The sequence below is a fragment of the Rhinopithecus bieti genome, unplaced genomic scaffold, assembly GCF_001698545.2.
Source record: "Rhinopithecus bieti isolate Rb0 unplaced genomic scaffold, ASM169854v2 scaffold_20175, whole genome shotgun sequence".
NCBI lineage: Eukaryota > Metazoa > Chordata > Mammalia > Primates > Cercopithecidae > Rhinopithecus > Rhinopithecus bieti.
The window spans coordinates 1,779,753-1,795,189 of NW_016809984.1; the positions used below are offsets into that span (position 1 = coordinate 1,779,753).

At 38.4% G+C, this 15,437-nt stretch overlaps 1 protein-coding gene across 3 annotated transcripts in view; it reads right to left on the reverse strand.

Annotated features, from left to right (window-relative positions):
- Positions 1-5,776, reverse strand: part of PRSS58 (serine protease 58) — a 6,851-nt gene extending 1,075 nt beyond the window's left edge. Inside the window, exons 1-4 of one of the 3 annotated variants that reach the window (XM_017891040.1) lie at positions 5,665-5,776; positions 4,692-4,764; positions 2,583-2,721; positions 2,119-2,375 (exon numbers count right to left, since the gene is read on the reverse strand). In XM_017891040.1, coding sequence (XP_017746529.1) covers positions 2,119-2,375; positions 2,583-2,721; positions 4,692-4,731 — 436 coding nt within the window. In that variant the 5' untranslated portion in view covers positions 4,732-4,764; positions 5,665-5,776. Of the gene's footprint in view, positions 1-2,118; positions 2,376-2,582; positions 2,722-4,691; positions 4,765-4,886; positions 5,111-5,664 lie in introns of those variants that run through there. The other 2 variants (XM_017891039.1, XM_017891041.1) reach the window with 2 other exon arrangements.
- Between the last annotated feature and the right edge of the window lie 9,661 nt (positions 5,777-15,437).

The following is a 15,437-nucleotide window of genomic DNA, read 5'->3' on the forward strand; positions in this document are numbered from 1 at the left end:
GCCTGTAATCCCAGCACTTTGGGAGGCCGAGACAGGCAGATCACCTGAGGTCAGGAGTTTGAGACCAGCTTGGCCAACATGGTAAAACCCTTTCTCTACTAAAAGTAGAAAAATTACCTGGGTGTGGTGCTGAGGGCCTGTAATCCCAGCTACTTGGGAGGCAGGAGAATCACTGGAATTTGAGAGGTGGAGGTTGCTGTGAGCTGAGACCCTGCCATTGCACTCCAGCCTGGGTGACAAGAGTGAGACTCCATCTCAAAAAAAAAAAAAACAAAAAAAAAACTTTTCTCGAAATTTAAACATTCAAAGTTTCCTTTGACATGTAATTTTTAGAGTTTGGAGGAATTTACAGATACCTGGCCTACTTTCTCATTTGTCAGGTCAAAACAAAACCAAGTATCTGCACAAAAAAGTCACTGAAAAAACAGTTTTCTTAAACATATAAAGCTAGTATGTGGTAAAGCTGGGATTTAAAACTGGGTTTCCTGGTTCCTAATTAAAGTTCTTTTCTTTGTGTCAATGGTCCACAAATACTGTGAACTGTGCACACTTATAACAAAATTTGTCCAATCTGAAACAAAATGAGAAAAACAACAAAGTAGTATGAACACATGTGGCACATGTTCTTTCCACGGATGTTTCTTTGGGAAGAAGTGCTGAATTTTAAGATTTTTTTTAATAATGGAGGAGTATGTTTAATGTTTTTATTTGAAAATAATGTATTAGTTCTTGAAAAGAAAATGTTTGAGATCCTTCACTTTATTTTCCAAGCAATAATTTCATGGCTAACCATTTCTTTTGGGAATACTTCCGTAGGAAATTCTTACTTAACTACTTCATGAGCCAGATAAAAATAAGATGCATTTTTTTTGAAGTTATATCTCATTTTGACCCACGTGCCATAACCCAGATGCATCAAACATACTGCTCACCAGAAGGACATTTGGCTCTTTCCAAAAATCAAATTGACTCTCAGAGGACAAATAATTTCTACTTCTTAATATATTCAAGAAAATGTGCTCCAAATCTGAAGGTATTTACTAAGGAGTAGATTTAAAAGGCTTGAATCATGGCAACAATGATAGAATAAGTGTATATCTGCCCATTGGCTTCTATAAAAAGAAAGTAGTGATGGATAGATGAATGTAACCTGACAGGTTTGTTTCAAATAAATCTCCTTTTCATACTGCAGTATCTAGTGTATGATGTGTATTATACATACTCAAACTTATGAGTAAAGTTGCATTAATAATTATTCATGGGGGATTATATCATTGTTCTATTTTGCTAATAGGTAATCAACTCCCCTTCACCACTACTCTCAACTCTCATAATTAACAACTATAGGCAGTTAATTAGGGTTTGCATAAAAATTTGGAGATGGGGTAATGGGCAGATGGGGATTCAACTTAGAAAACAGAAAGCTGCCTTGAGTTGTGGGAGTTTTTTATGGAATATGAAATATGAGGCATAGAAGAAAGTTTAGATAGAATATCTAGTTCAAGAGTTTCAATTTATGTATAGAAGACTTCTATTGATAAAATAATGGGAACCCTTTGTCAGTTTTCTGAAGAAATGAGTGAATGCTTAGAATGTTACCAATTAAAAATGTTTATTTCAGAAGTTCTTCTTAAAATTTTAACTGTGTATCTTTATTACAATCTTTCATAAGGAAGTTCTATCTCATTTAGTAAAATATGATGCATTTATTTTACATTTAATACATTGATATTTATTTCAAGTTGCTTTATTGCCTGAAATGGTTTGAAAATACACAACGTAGTAGTCTGCTTTATTTTAGAGTTAAGGAAATTGAGGCTCCAAGGCAAAATGATCTGCTGTCACATGGAAAATTAGGATTAGAATACAAATGTTTTCTTTCCACTAAAACCACTTCTATCATATATGAAAGAAAAAATGATAGAAAGATACAGTGAGTGAGTAAAAACCCAAAAACCTTGAAGCACTCCTTCGGTGAGGTACAGAGAAAAGGAAAGGGGAGAAAGAGGATGAATAAAGAGGTTAGAAGAAAGCTTCACTAGGCAGAATTGAAGAAGCCAAGAGTTGCGAAGGTGTAGAAGCATGTCTAATTCTGAGAGAACATTGTCTTGAACTCACAGATATCACACACGTTGTAGCTCCAGGTGGAGACAGAGCACATGGTATTCTCAGAGATAGTTTGGTAGGGCAGGTTGGCTAGTTTCACATAGTCATTGAGTTCAGCCTCTGTTTTCAGCTTGATGAGCATGATGTCATGATCAATAGACGTGATTGAGAAGCGTGGGTGATGAATCATCTTCTCATAGCCAATCACTTGCAGATGGTTTTCACTGGAGTCTGCTGGGATTGTAACCCCCAGTATCACCCGAAGCTTTCTGGAACAATATAGACATTTATGAGTGGACTTAACAGAGATGGCTTCTCCATCTTTATGAGCCTATATTATTATATTATTCCTCCCTACAGACCTTCTTCTGTACCCTCCTATGTCTCCCAAAGGCCTTTCTAATCCCATTTAATCTCAGTCTGTGCCCAACCTGAGAACCCAAAGAATGGAGTACCTTTGAAGGCTTATCACTCACGGTAAATTGCAGTGTGCAGCTGTGATCACCCAAAGTGGGTGGATCAGGACTCCAGCGCAGGGCAAGTAGTCAGATTTCAAGTAGACCAAGTAGGGAGGAGTGGGACTGACTGTGTAATCTGGATTAAAGGCCAAAGCAACTAGAAAGAGAAGCATAGAAAAGAAATTCCAAGATTTCTCAGTCATCACTAGAAGAACTTCAGGAAAGTCATTTAATAGGCTCCAAGTTCCCCTACCCTTTTCTGTAAACTAAATCTGTAAAATGACTTACTTTGTTCTAAAACATGAAGAAAATGATAAATGGTAGAAACATATCTCTTTTGAAAAACAAAAAGTGTTTGGCTTTTTCGTTGTCAATAAAGTCTTTCAAATTAAATGTTAAACTTTCTTAAATACCTTCCACAATTTAGTGGGTTGTATGCTAAGTCAACGCATTTTTTTTTTTTTTTTTTACTATTTTAGAAATTTTAGAATGCTTTAATAAGTCTTATCTCTTTTTCCAACAACAACTCAAGACAGAATTATATAAGTATCATGACAAGAACAGACCAAATGCTAAGAGTCTAAGGAGGGGAAAGATAAGTTATTGTTTTAACAAATATACATTGAGCACCTAATATACGTCAAGCTCTGTTTTAGGAGCTTGGGCTAAATAGTGAACAAAGTAGATATTCCTGCTCTCATTTACTACGATTAATGAATATATTCAGTAATAATAAACACAACACACAAATAAATTATGTAGGATATTAAATGGTGATTAGTGCTCTGGAAAAACATGCAAGTAAACTATATATGATGTTAAATGTTGATTAGTGCTATGGAAATAAAAGTAGGACAGGGAAAGAGAGAAAGGTATTACCAATTGTGTGTTGGGGGAGAAGGAAGGGTATAAGGCAGTATTTGTTTATTGTTTGTTTGAGACAGGATCTCACTCTGTTGCCCAGATTGGAATGCAGTGGCAAGATCAGGCTCACTGCAGTCTCAACTTCCTGGGCTCAAGCAATCCTCCTGAGTAGCTTGGACTACAGGTGTGTGCCACTACATCTGGCTAATTTTTAAATTTTTGAATTTTTTTTATAGAGATGGAGTCTTGCTATGTTGCCCAGGCTGGTCTCAAACTCTTGGGCTCAAGTGATCCTCCCATCTCAGCTTCCCAAAATGCTGGGATTATAGGCGTGAGCCACCACATCCAGCCTCAGGTAGTATTAAACCAGTCATCAGAGTAGAACTTCATGGGCAATGTTGAACAATAACATGAAGATGGGGGAAGTTGCATAGTCAAATATCTGGGTGAAGGGACTCCAGGCAGAGGAAACAGCTGCAACATGGGTCCTGAGGCTTATGTCAGTTATGTCACAGAGGCCATGGCTGCTGACCCAGAGTGAATGAAGGGGAGCAGAGCAGGAAAGGGGCTCAAAGGTGAATGGAGGGTTTTGTAGACCATTGTAAGAACTCGGCCTTGTTTTCTGAGTACAAATGGAGCCACTCAAGGATTTGTGCAAAGAAGTGATGACAGTCTCCTCATGGAGAACCTGTAGAGTGCAGAAGTATAGAGGTAGAGGGATCTGTTAGGAGAATAAGTTGCTAATCCAGGCAAGAGGTGGTGGCTTGGATCATTGTGAGCAGCGGAGACGGCGAGATGTGATTGGATTTAGGATACATTTAGAAGATAAAGCCAATAACGTTTTTCAAAGAGATCAAATGTGGGGTATGAGAGAAAGAGAAGATTTATGAATAAACCTGGGTTTATGCCTGAGTAACAGGAACTGTGCCAGGAGATATCTGACTTTTCAATGTTCTGCTGTGCCCTCTGTGGTACAGAACATCAATTCTGTTGCAGGCAGGTCCAGAGTCAGCTCTTAGGAGTGGGTCTGGTATTTGAGTGACAATGTCCACACCTCCCCCAAAAGTACACAAGCAATCCTCCTGCGGCAGGCAGGCAGGCACTATCACAGGAGGATACTTGATGGGAATGGGGCAGTGGGGAGGGACAGAGCACCATTCTACACTTGAGTTCTGGAATGACACCTCTCGCCATTACCCATCGTTCATGCTTTTCCCAGGATTTCTCTTTGGTGAGTAAAGAGACAAATATGCACACACTCACCAGTCAGATTCAAGAGCGCCCAAAGGACGATGAACTTCATGTTGATGTTGAAAGCCCAGTTTAGCTGCAGTCTCTGGAAAACATGGAAGAGAGAGAAAACGACTAAATAAAATAAAGCAAGTTCCTGAATTGGAAAAATATATCATCTGAATTATTTTAGTAGCAAGATTCAGTTTTAGAAATGGTGTCCATTACTCAGAGGAGGGCGTAGTGTAGTACGTCAGAGAGATAAGAATAGAATCAAGTGATTGGTCCCCAATACGGTTGAAATGATTCTGGAATTCAGAGTTCTGCACTCCGTCTTCAGGGAAGAAAGTATTAAAGCTAAGATAAGTTGAAGTTCATGATGTCTCTATAGCCACCTCCTGTCTGGTCTCCTTTTTGCCAGCCTTGGCAGGCAGGTGCCCCTCTAAACTATGTGTGGGCTGCTGCCCCTCCTGTCTGTGTGATGCTATCCCCCACTATGAGATGGTATTTTTCTCCAGTGGACATAACGTAGCCCTGTAGAGCTGACATTGCTTCCTCTGCCTGACATTAAACTCCTCTTCAAAATACATTAACTTTTCCTTCATGTCACTGTTTATCCATTTATTCTGTGAACCAACCTGCAAATTATTTATCTTATGTATCTAATTTGTGCTAGGATCTGTGCTTGCTGTTGGGGTTGCCTCAGTTTAAGGACTTCTTCCTTACCTTCCAAGGGCTTACAGACTAGTGGGAAAGATACTTAAGCTGATGGTTATGAAACATAGTATTCAGGGCTAAAAATTGAGATATGCCACAGACTAGATATAAATATTTGCAATACACATATCTGCTAAATAATTCATGTATAAGCAAATATTAAAATTCAACATTAAGAAAACAACACAACCTAAAAGTGGGCCAAAGATCCTTACCAAATGTTTTAGTCTGCTTGGACTACCATAAAAAAATACCACAGTCTAGGTGTCTGGCACGACAGATAACTTACTTTCTTATAGTTCTGGAGGTCAGAAGTCCATGATCAAGGTGCTGTCAAATTCAGTTTCTAGTGAGGCCTCTCTCCCTGGCTTGTGGATGATCACCTTTTTATCGTGTCCTCACATGGCCTTTCCTCTGTGCACACAGAGAGAGAGAGGGAAAGAAAGCTCTCTGGTGACTCTTTTTATAAGGACACAAATCCTATTGGATCAGGGTCCCAACCTTCTAACCTAATTTAGCCTTAATTAGTTCCTTTTAGGCCCTATCTTCAATACAGTTGCATTAAGGTTTAGGGCTTCAAACAGATATATTTTGCAGTGATGGAGAAGATAACGCCAGAGAATATAAACAGATGGTAAATGGCATATGAAAAAATTCTTAACTTAATATGTCATTAGGGAATTACAACAACAATGGGATACCACTACATACCCTGTGGAAAGGCTTAAATCCAAAGAGTGAAAAAAAACAGATGCTAGTGAGGATATGAAGTATCAGGAACTGATGCTGGTGAGAATTTATTGCTGATGAGAGTGCCAAATGGTACAATCACTTTAGAAAATAGCTTGGAAGTTTCTTATTAAGCTCAATATAACCTTACTATATGATACAGCTATTACACTTCTTGATACACCAAAAGATTTGAAAACCTGTCTTCACAAAAAATCCTACACATAAATATTTGTAGTATCTTTGTTCAAAGTTGCCAAATCTTGGAAGCAACCAACATGTCCTTCAATAGACAAATGGATAAAGCAAAGTGTGATTCATCCATATAATGAAATGTTATTCAGAGATTTTATGATTTATAAAACTTAACTCTCAAGTCATGAAAAGACAACGAGTAAACTTATATGCATATTGCTAAGTGAAAAGAGCTAGTCTAAGAAGATTATATACCATATAATTTCATTTATATGACATTCTAGGGAAGGCAAAGCTATGAAGACATATGTGTGTGCAAGAACCTTTTTCCTATAATGACTTATTTTCCTCTGGATAGATACCGAGCAGAGCAGTGGGACTGCTGGATCAAATGGCAGATCTACTTTCAGTTCTTTAAGGAATCTCCACACTGTTTTCCACAGTGGTTGTACTAGTTTACAATCCCACCAACAGAGTAAAAGTGTTCCCTTTTCACCACATCCATTTCAGCATCTATTATTTTTTGATTTTTTGATTATGGCCATTCTTGCAGGAGTAAGGTGGTATCACACTGTGGTTTTGGTTTGCATTTCCCTGATCACTAGCGATGTTGAGCATTTTTTTCATATGTTTTTTGGTCATTTGTATGTATTTTTTTAAGAATTATCTATTCATGTCCTTAGCCCACTTTTTGATGGGATTGTTTTTTTCTTGCTGATTTGTTTGAGTACCTTGTAGATTCTGAATATTAGTCCTTTGTCAGATATATAGATTGCAAAGATTTTCTCAGGGTTGTCTGTTTACTCTGCAGATTATTTCTTTTGCTGTGCAGAAACTTTTTAGTTTAATTAAGTACCATCTATTTATCTTTGTTTTTGTTGCATTTGCTTTTGGGTTCTTGATCATAAAGTCTTTGTCTAAACCAATGTCTAGAAGGGTTTTCCTATATTATCTTCTAGAAATTGTACGTTTTCAGGTCTCAGATTTAAGTCTTTGGTCTGTCTTGAGTTGATTTTTGTGTAGAGTGAGAGATGAGACCAGTTTCATTCTTCTACATGTGACTTACCAATTATCCCAGTGCCATTTGTTGAATTGGCTGTCCTTTCCCCACTTTATATTTTTGTTTACTTTGTCGAAGATCAGTTGATTATAAGTATATGGCTTTATTTCTGGGTTCTCTATTCTGTTCCATTGGGCTATATGCCTATTTTTATGCCAGGAACATTCTGTTTTGGTGACTATGATCTTATAGTGTAGTTTGAAGTCAGGTAACGTGATACCTCCAGATTTGTTCTTTTTGCTTAGTCTTGCTTTGGCTATGTGGGCTCTTTTTTGGTTCCACATGAATTTTAGGATTACTTTTTCTAGTTCTGTGAAGAATGATGGTGGTATTTTGGTGGAAATTGAATTTGTAGATTGCTTTTAGCAGTATGATCATTTTCACAATATTTATTCTACTCATCCATGGGCATGGAATGTGTTTTCATTTGTTTATGTCTTCTATGATTTCTTTCAGCAGTGTTTTGTAGTTTTCTCTGTCGAGGTATTTCACCTCCTTGGTTAACTATATTCTTTTGTGTGTGTGTGTGTGTGTGGCTATTATAAAAGGGATTGAGCTCTTGATTTGATTCTCAGCTTGGTTGCTGTTGGTGCATAGCAGTGCTACTTATTTGTGTACATTAGTTTTGTGTCCTGAAACTTTGCTGAATTCATATAGCAGTTCTAAGAGCTTTTTAGATGAGTCTTTAGGGTTTTCTAGGTATACGATCATGTCATCAGCAAACAATGAGAGTTTGATTTTCTTATTACTAATTTGGATGCCATTTATTTCTTTCTCTTGTCTGATTGCTCTGGCTAGGATTTTCAGTACTATGTTGAATAGAAGTGATGAAAGTGGGCATCCCTGTCTTATGCCAGTTCTTAGAAGGAATGCTTTCAACTTTTCCCCATTCAGTAGAATGTTGGCTGTGGGTTTGTTATAGACGGCTTTTATTACCTTAGGGTATGTCCCTTCTATACCACATTTTGCCAGTTTTGCTAAGGGTGTTAATCATAAGGAGATGTTGGATTTTGTCAAATGCTTTTTCTGCATCTACTGAGATAATCATGTTATTTTTGTTTTAATTCTTTTTATATGACATATCACATTGGTTGACTTGCAGATGTTAAACGATCCCTGCATCCTTAGTATGAAACCCACTTGATCATGGTGGATTATCTTTTTAATATGCTGTTGGATTCTGTTAGCTAGTATTTTGTTGAGGATTTTTGCATCCATATTCATCAGGGATATTGGCCTGTAGTTTTCTTTTTTGTTATGTCCTTTCCTGGTTTTGATATTAGGGTGAAACTGCCTTCGTAGAATGATTTAGAGAGGACTCCCTTTTTGGAATAGCATCAACATCTTTTGGAATAATGTCAGTAGGATTGGTACCAATTCTTCTTTGAATGTCTGATAGAATTCAGCTGTGAATCTATCTTCTATCTGATCCTGGACTTTTTTTGTTGGCAACTTTTTAATTAACATTTCAATCTTACTGCTTGTTATTGGTCTGTTCAGAGTTTCTATTTCTTCTTGATTTAATCTAGGAGGGTTGTATATTTCCAGGAATGTATCCATCTCCTCTAGATTTTCTAGTTTATGCATGTGAAGGTGTTCATAGTAGCCTTGAATGATCTTTTGTATTTCTGTGGTATCAGTTGTAATGTCTCCCATTTCATTTCTAGTTGAGCTTATCTGTATCTTCCCTTTTCTTTTCTTGGTTAATCTCACTAATGATCTATCAATTCTATTTACCTTTTCAAAGAACCAGGTTTTTTTTTCATTTATGTTTTGTATTTTCTTTTGTTGTTATTTCCATCTCATTTACTTTTGCTCTAATCTTGGTTATTTCTTTTCTTCTTCTGGGTTTGGGTTAGGTTTATTCTTGTTTCTCTAGTTCCTTGAGGTGTAACCTTAGATTGTCTATTTGTGCAATTTCACACTTTTTGATGTAGGCATTTAATTCTATGAACTTTCCTCTTAGCACCTCTTTTGCATATATCTGAGGTTTTGATAGATTGTGTCACTATTATTGTTCGGTTCAAAGAATGTTTAGGCTGGGCGCGGTGGCTCAAGCCTGTAGTCCCAGCACTTTGGGAGGCCAAGACGGGTGGATCACGAGGTCAGGAGATCGAGACCATCCTGGCTAATACGGTGAAACCCCATCTCTACTAAAAAATACAAAAAACTAGCCGGGCGATGAGGCAGGCGCCTGTAGTCCCAGCTACTTGGGAGGCTGAGGCAGGAGAATGGCGTAAACCCGGGAGGCGGAGCTTGCAGTGAGCTGCGATCCAGCCACTGCACTTCAGCCTGGGCGGCAGAGCAAGACTCTGTCTCAAAAAAAAAAAAAGAATTTTTAAAATTTCATCTTGATTTCATTGTTGATCCAGTGATTGTTCAGGAGCAGGTTATTTAATTTCCATGTATTTGCATGATTTGGGGAGTTCCTTTTGGAGTTGATTTCCAATTTTATTCCACTGTGGTCTGAGAGGGTACTTGATATAATTTCGATTTCCTTGAATTTGTTGAGATTCGTTTTGTGACCTATTATATAGTCTATCTTAGAGAAAGTTCCATATACTGATGAAAAGAATATATATTCTGCAGTTGTTGGGTAGAATGTTCTGTAAATATCTGTTAAGTCCATTTGTTCTTGGGTATAATTTAAGTTCATTTTTTTGTTGTTGTTGACTTTCTGTCTTGATGATCTGTCTAGTGCTGTCAGTGGAGTATTAAAGTCCCCCCACTATTATTGTGTTGCTGTCTATCTCATTTCTCAGGTCTAGTGGTAATTGTTTTATAAATTCGGAAGCTCAGGTGTTAGCTGTGTATGTATTTAGAATTGTGATATTTTCCTGTTTGACTAGTCCTTTAAAAAAGTTACGTAATGTCACTCTGTCTTTTTAAACTGCTGTTGCTTTAAAGTTTGTTTTGTTTGATATAAGAATAGCTACTCCTACTCACTTTTGGTGTCCATTTGCATGGAATATCTTTTTCCACCCCTTTACCTTAAGTTTATGTGAGTTCTTATGTGTTTGGCGAGTCTCTTGAAGACAGCAGATAATTTGGTGAGTTCTTATCCATTCTGCCTTTCTGTGTCTTTTAAGTGGAGCATTTAGGCCATTTATATTCAATGTTGCTATTGAGATGTGAGGTACTATTCTATTCGTCATGCTATTTATTGTCTGAATACCTTTTTTTTAAAAAAATTGTGTTATTGTTTTAAGGGTCCTGTGATATTTATGCTTTAAGGAGTTTCTATTTTTGTGTATTTCAAGGATTTGTTTCAAGATTTAGAGCGCCTTTTAGCAGTTTTCTTGTAGTGCTGGCTTGGTAGTGGCAAATTCTCTTAGCATTTGCTTGTCTGAGAAAGACTGTATCTTTCCTTCATTTATGAAGCTTAGTTTCACTGGACACAAAATTTTTACCTGATAATTGTTTTGTTTATGAGGCTAAAGATAGGACCCCAATCCTTTCCAGCGTGTAGGATTTCTGTTGAGAAAACTGCTGTTAATCTGATAAATTTTCTTTTGTAGGTTACCGGATGCTTTTGCCTCATGACTCTTAAGATTATTTCCTTTGTTTTGACTTTAGATAACCTGATGAGCATGTGCCTAGGCAATAATCTTTTTGTGATGAATTTCCCAGATGTTCTTTGAGCTTCTTATTTTTGAATGTCTAGATCTCTATCAAGGCCAGGAAAGTCTTCCTCAATTATTCCTTCAAATATGTTTCCAAACTTTTAGATTTCTATTCCTCCTTGGGAACACCAATTATTCTTAGGTTTGGTTATTTAACATAATCCCAAACTTTTTGGAGGCTTTGTTCATTTTTTTTTAATTCTTTTTTCTTTGTCTTTGTTGGATTGGGTTAATTTGAAAGCCTTTTCTTCAAGCTCTGAAGTTCTTTTTTCTATGCATTTGATTCTGTTGCTGAGAGTTTCCAATGCATTTTGCATTTCTCTAAGTGTGTCCTTCATTTCCAGAAGTTGTGATTGTTTTTGATTTATGCTATCTGGAGATTTTTCCAATCATATCCCGTATAACATTTTGCTTTCTTTAAGTTGGACTTCACCTTTCTCTGGTGCCTCCTTGATTGGCTTAATAATCAACCTTCTGAATTCTTTTCCTGGCAATTCAGAGATTTTTTTTCTTGGTTTGGACCCATTGCTGGTGATCTACTATGGTCTTTTGGGGGCATTAAAGAACCTTGTTTTGTCATATTACCAGGTTTGTTTCCTGTTTCCTTCTCATTTGGGTAGACTATGTCACTGAGAATATCTGGGACTCAGGGGCTACTGTTCAGATTCTTTTGTCCCATGGGGTGCTCCCTTGATGCAGTGCTCTCCCCTTTCCTCTAGGGATGGGGCTTTCTGAGTCCTGAACTGCACTGATTGTTGTTTCTCTTCTGGATCTAGCCACTCAGAGGAGCTTCCAGGCTCCAGGCTGGTACAAAGAGTTCTGTGATGTGATCTGTATTCAGGTCTCTCAGCTGTGGGTACCAGCACCTGCTCCAGTGGAGGTAGCAGGGAGTGAAGTGGACTCTGTGAAGGTCCTTGGTTGCATTTTTGTTAAGTGCACTGGTTTTGTGTTGGTTGGCCTCCAGCCAGGAGGTGGTGCTTTTAGGTGCACATTAACTATGATTGCATAAGAACAATACAAGCTTTCCCTAGGGTCACCTTTGGATAAGTATTCAGGTTTCTCAGGCCATAGAGCTCCCAAGAGATTATATCCTTTGTCTTCAGAGTTCCTCGGCTATCCCACAGAGCCTGCAGTGGCAATCCACCTCCTTCAAAGGGTCTGTGGATTCTCTTGGCTTTCCTGTTATGTTCCTGCAGTAGTTCTTGGAGAAAAAGTTCATGATGTGGGCATCCACTTTCTGTTGTGTCCCTCCCAGTGGGAGCTGCAAACTAGTCCTGCTCCTGTCCACCATTTTTTCTTGAACTCCTCCTAAATGTGTATTTTTATTAAGCCATTAAATTTGTAATGTTTTTACACAGCAATAGAAAACTAATACAAATGCATACTGGATGCTGGCATTGTATTCGATACTGATGATTCCATGGCAAGGGAGATGAGAAGCTTGCTCTCATACATCACAATGCTTAATGAAGGGGAGACAGATGTAATAAGAATAATCATCGTGAATGTCAAAAGAAAAGGGAGGTAGAGAAGCATGTCACAGGACCCTAATATAAAGTCAGAAGAAGACCTCCTTTGGGAAGTGAAATTTGAGACTTGAAGGATGAGTACAAGTTAGCCAAATGAAGAGTTGGGGAAGAAATCTCCAGGTGGATGAACCAGAGCTCCAAGGAGAACATGGAATGTAAAAAAGAGAATGGAGAGAGAGACAGGCAAGGAGACACAGATAGGAGAATCCTATGAAACAGACTTTGCAGGATTTGTCAAGTAAGAACTGCCTGCAAAGGAGATAGAGGAGGCAACCAGAGAGTAGGTCAAAGAAACATGTCCTTGGGTTCTGTACTTTAGACGAACGAGGCTTTGTTTTCCTTAAACAATAACAGGAAGAAGGTGATAGATAGGGAAAATTGGAGATAATCAATAAAGCAAGTCCATGAGGAAGTCAGAGAAGATGGGGTCCATTTCACAGGTAGAGATAGAGGCTATAAATAATGAAGTCTTGCTTCCAATATAGCAGGAAGAATGAAAAAGAAAAAAGGTGGGGGAAAGCAGGTATGTTTGCAGTTTTGGTGACGGCAATTTCAGGGAGGTATGTTCTGCTGGTTTCGACTTTTCCCTACTCACACACTAGAGGTCATCTGCTAAAAGTGAGCATTGAAAGTTTGAGGAGAGAGGAGAGGGTTTGAAATTGCTGCTGCGGAGAATTATACAAACAATTTACTTGGAGAAGATAGGATTGCCAATAAGTGCTAAAAATGTAATTCAAGAGTTACAAGAAGTGATTAGTTGAGCTCTATAATCCTAAGCGAATTAACACAGGAACAGAAAACTAAATATTTCATGTTCTCACTTATAAGTGGGAGCTAAACATTGAGCACACATGGACATAAACACAAGAACAATAGACACTGCAGATTACTAGAAGTGAGAGGGAGGGAGAGGGGCATGGGTTGAAAAACTACCTACCAGGTACTATGCTTACTCCCTGGGTGATGGGATCCATACCCCAAACCTCAGCATAACACAATATACCCATGTAACATACCTACACTTGTCCCCCGACATCTAAAATAAAAGTTGAAATTAACAAAAAAAAAAACCTCTGGCACAAATACAGACATGATTCATTAAGGGTGCTTTGGGCAGTGAGTCAGAGACAGGAAACTGGGGAAAATGTGAGAGAAGACTGGCAAACCGAGGGTAGAGATTACAGAAAAAAAGTCATACAGAGAATGAAATGGCCTTAGTATCTAGATTTGAGAAAAAAGAAAATTTCTGTGAATGGGCCAGAACAAGCTATTGGTCTTAGATGCACCTAAGCTCTCTGGTTTTGGTTGTTATTGTTGTTTGAGAGACAGGGTCTTGCTCTGTCACCCAGGCTGGAATTCAGTGGCACAATAATGACTCATCGCAGTCGTGACCTCTTCCCCTGTCAGCCTCCCATGAGTTAGGAGTTTTTTTTATTACTGTTTTATGTAGAGACAAAGGTCTCTCTATGTTGCCAGGGCTGGTCTTAAACTCCTGGTCTCAAACAATCCTCCCACCTCAGCCTCCAAAAGTGCTGGGAGTATAGACATGAGTCATCACATGTAGGTTTTATTTTGTTTTGTTTTTTTGCTTTAGGAGAAGAGAAAACACATTCAGGCATCCAGGTTCAGGGTCCAAAAACCAACTCACCTCTGCAGCCTTTATAGGTGTCCTAGATTCACTGCGCCCCTCAAGGGAAGAAACCTCAAACCTCATTATGCCTCCCACAGGGGTTTTTCTCCTATGGTGTGGCTCTCTGTTCCCATCTTCACTGGCCTCCTCTGCCCATCTTTTCTTTTTTAACATAAGATCCCTATGTCACATTGATCCTTTTCTCCCTGATGCTCTTTGGTCTCTCCTATGTCACTCAAACCCCTAAGTTTGGGGGAACACTCAGAATCCCCTTAACTTTGTCTCTGTTTTTAGATGCCTTGGTCAGTGACTGTGGGATGCTGCATATCTCCCCAACATATGCCAGTGTGCGAGAAGGGCTCAGCACCCATCACAGCTCTTCTCCATAGCAGAGAGCCCTCCCAAACCCCGCAGCTCCCACCCACCAACGTAGGACTCCTATTTGTTAGTCACTCCTCAGGCAGCATCTGGGTTTCAGATCACTGTCTCCAACTGCCTGCTGGAAATAACCACCTCTACATCCTTTAAGGATTTCAATATAGCAGGCCACCTGTCTCCTCATGCAGGACCTGCTCTTGATATCTTGCACACAAATGCACTTGTTATCCTCATATTATCTTTGAGAATCACCATCTTACCTGTTGTCCAAGTCAAAAGACTTAGGAGTTATCTCTGACACCTCCCTTGCCTTTTCTTCTTACAGTAAGTATGTCCAAATCTTACAGATGTTACTTCCTTAGTATCTCTCAAATCAGAAATTGCATGGTATTCTGTTTACTGTAAAAGCTTCAATGACACCCCATCTAATGCCTATGAGATAAAAATCCAAGTTCCTTTATAGAGCAGGTCAGGCCCTTCATCACCCAACTTTTGCCTGCCTATATAGAATAATATTTTGTCACATTATTTTTCTTTTCTACAATTTATTTTCTACCCTCAAGGATTGCTTATTTACCTATATTTTCCAGACTTTACCACACTTTCATATGCTTTTTTGTCTTTTAATAAACTATGTGCTCAGTTTTATAATATCCTCCCCTAATTTGTCTGCCTCTCTGGTGTTACTTCTCCTGACATTGCCATTCAGAATGTTTTATTTTATGTGTTCATGGAGCTTACTGCTCATCTCTGTTATAGCAGTTATCACAAGTTACTATAATTAGCTAACTGATGGCCAAAGTCATGTCATAGTCACTCAGGCATCCTTAGCAAAGGCAGTGCCTACTAAACAGCTAGTGGTTAATTTTTGAATGAATAAATGAATGAACAAACACAAGGTGAAGAGGTTACTAAATT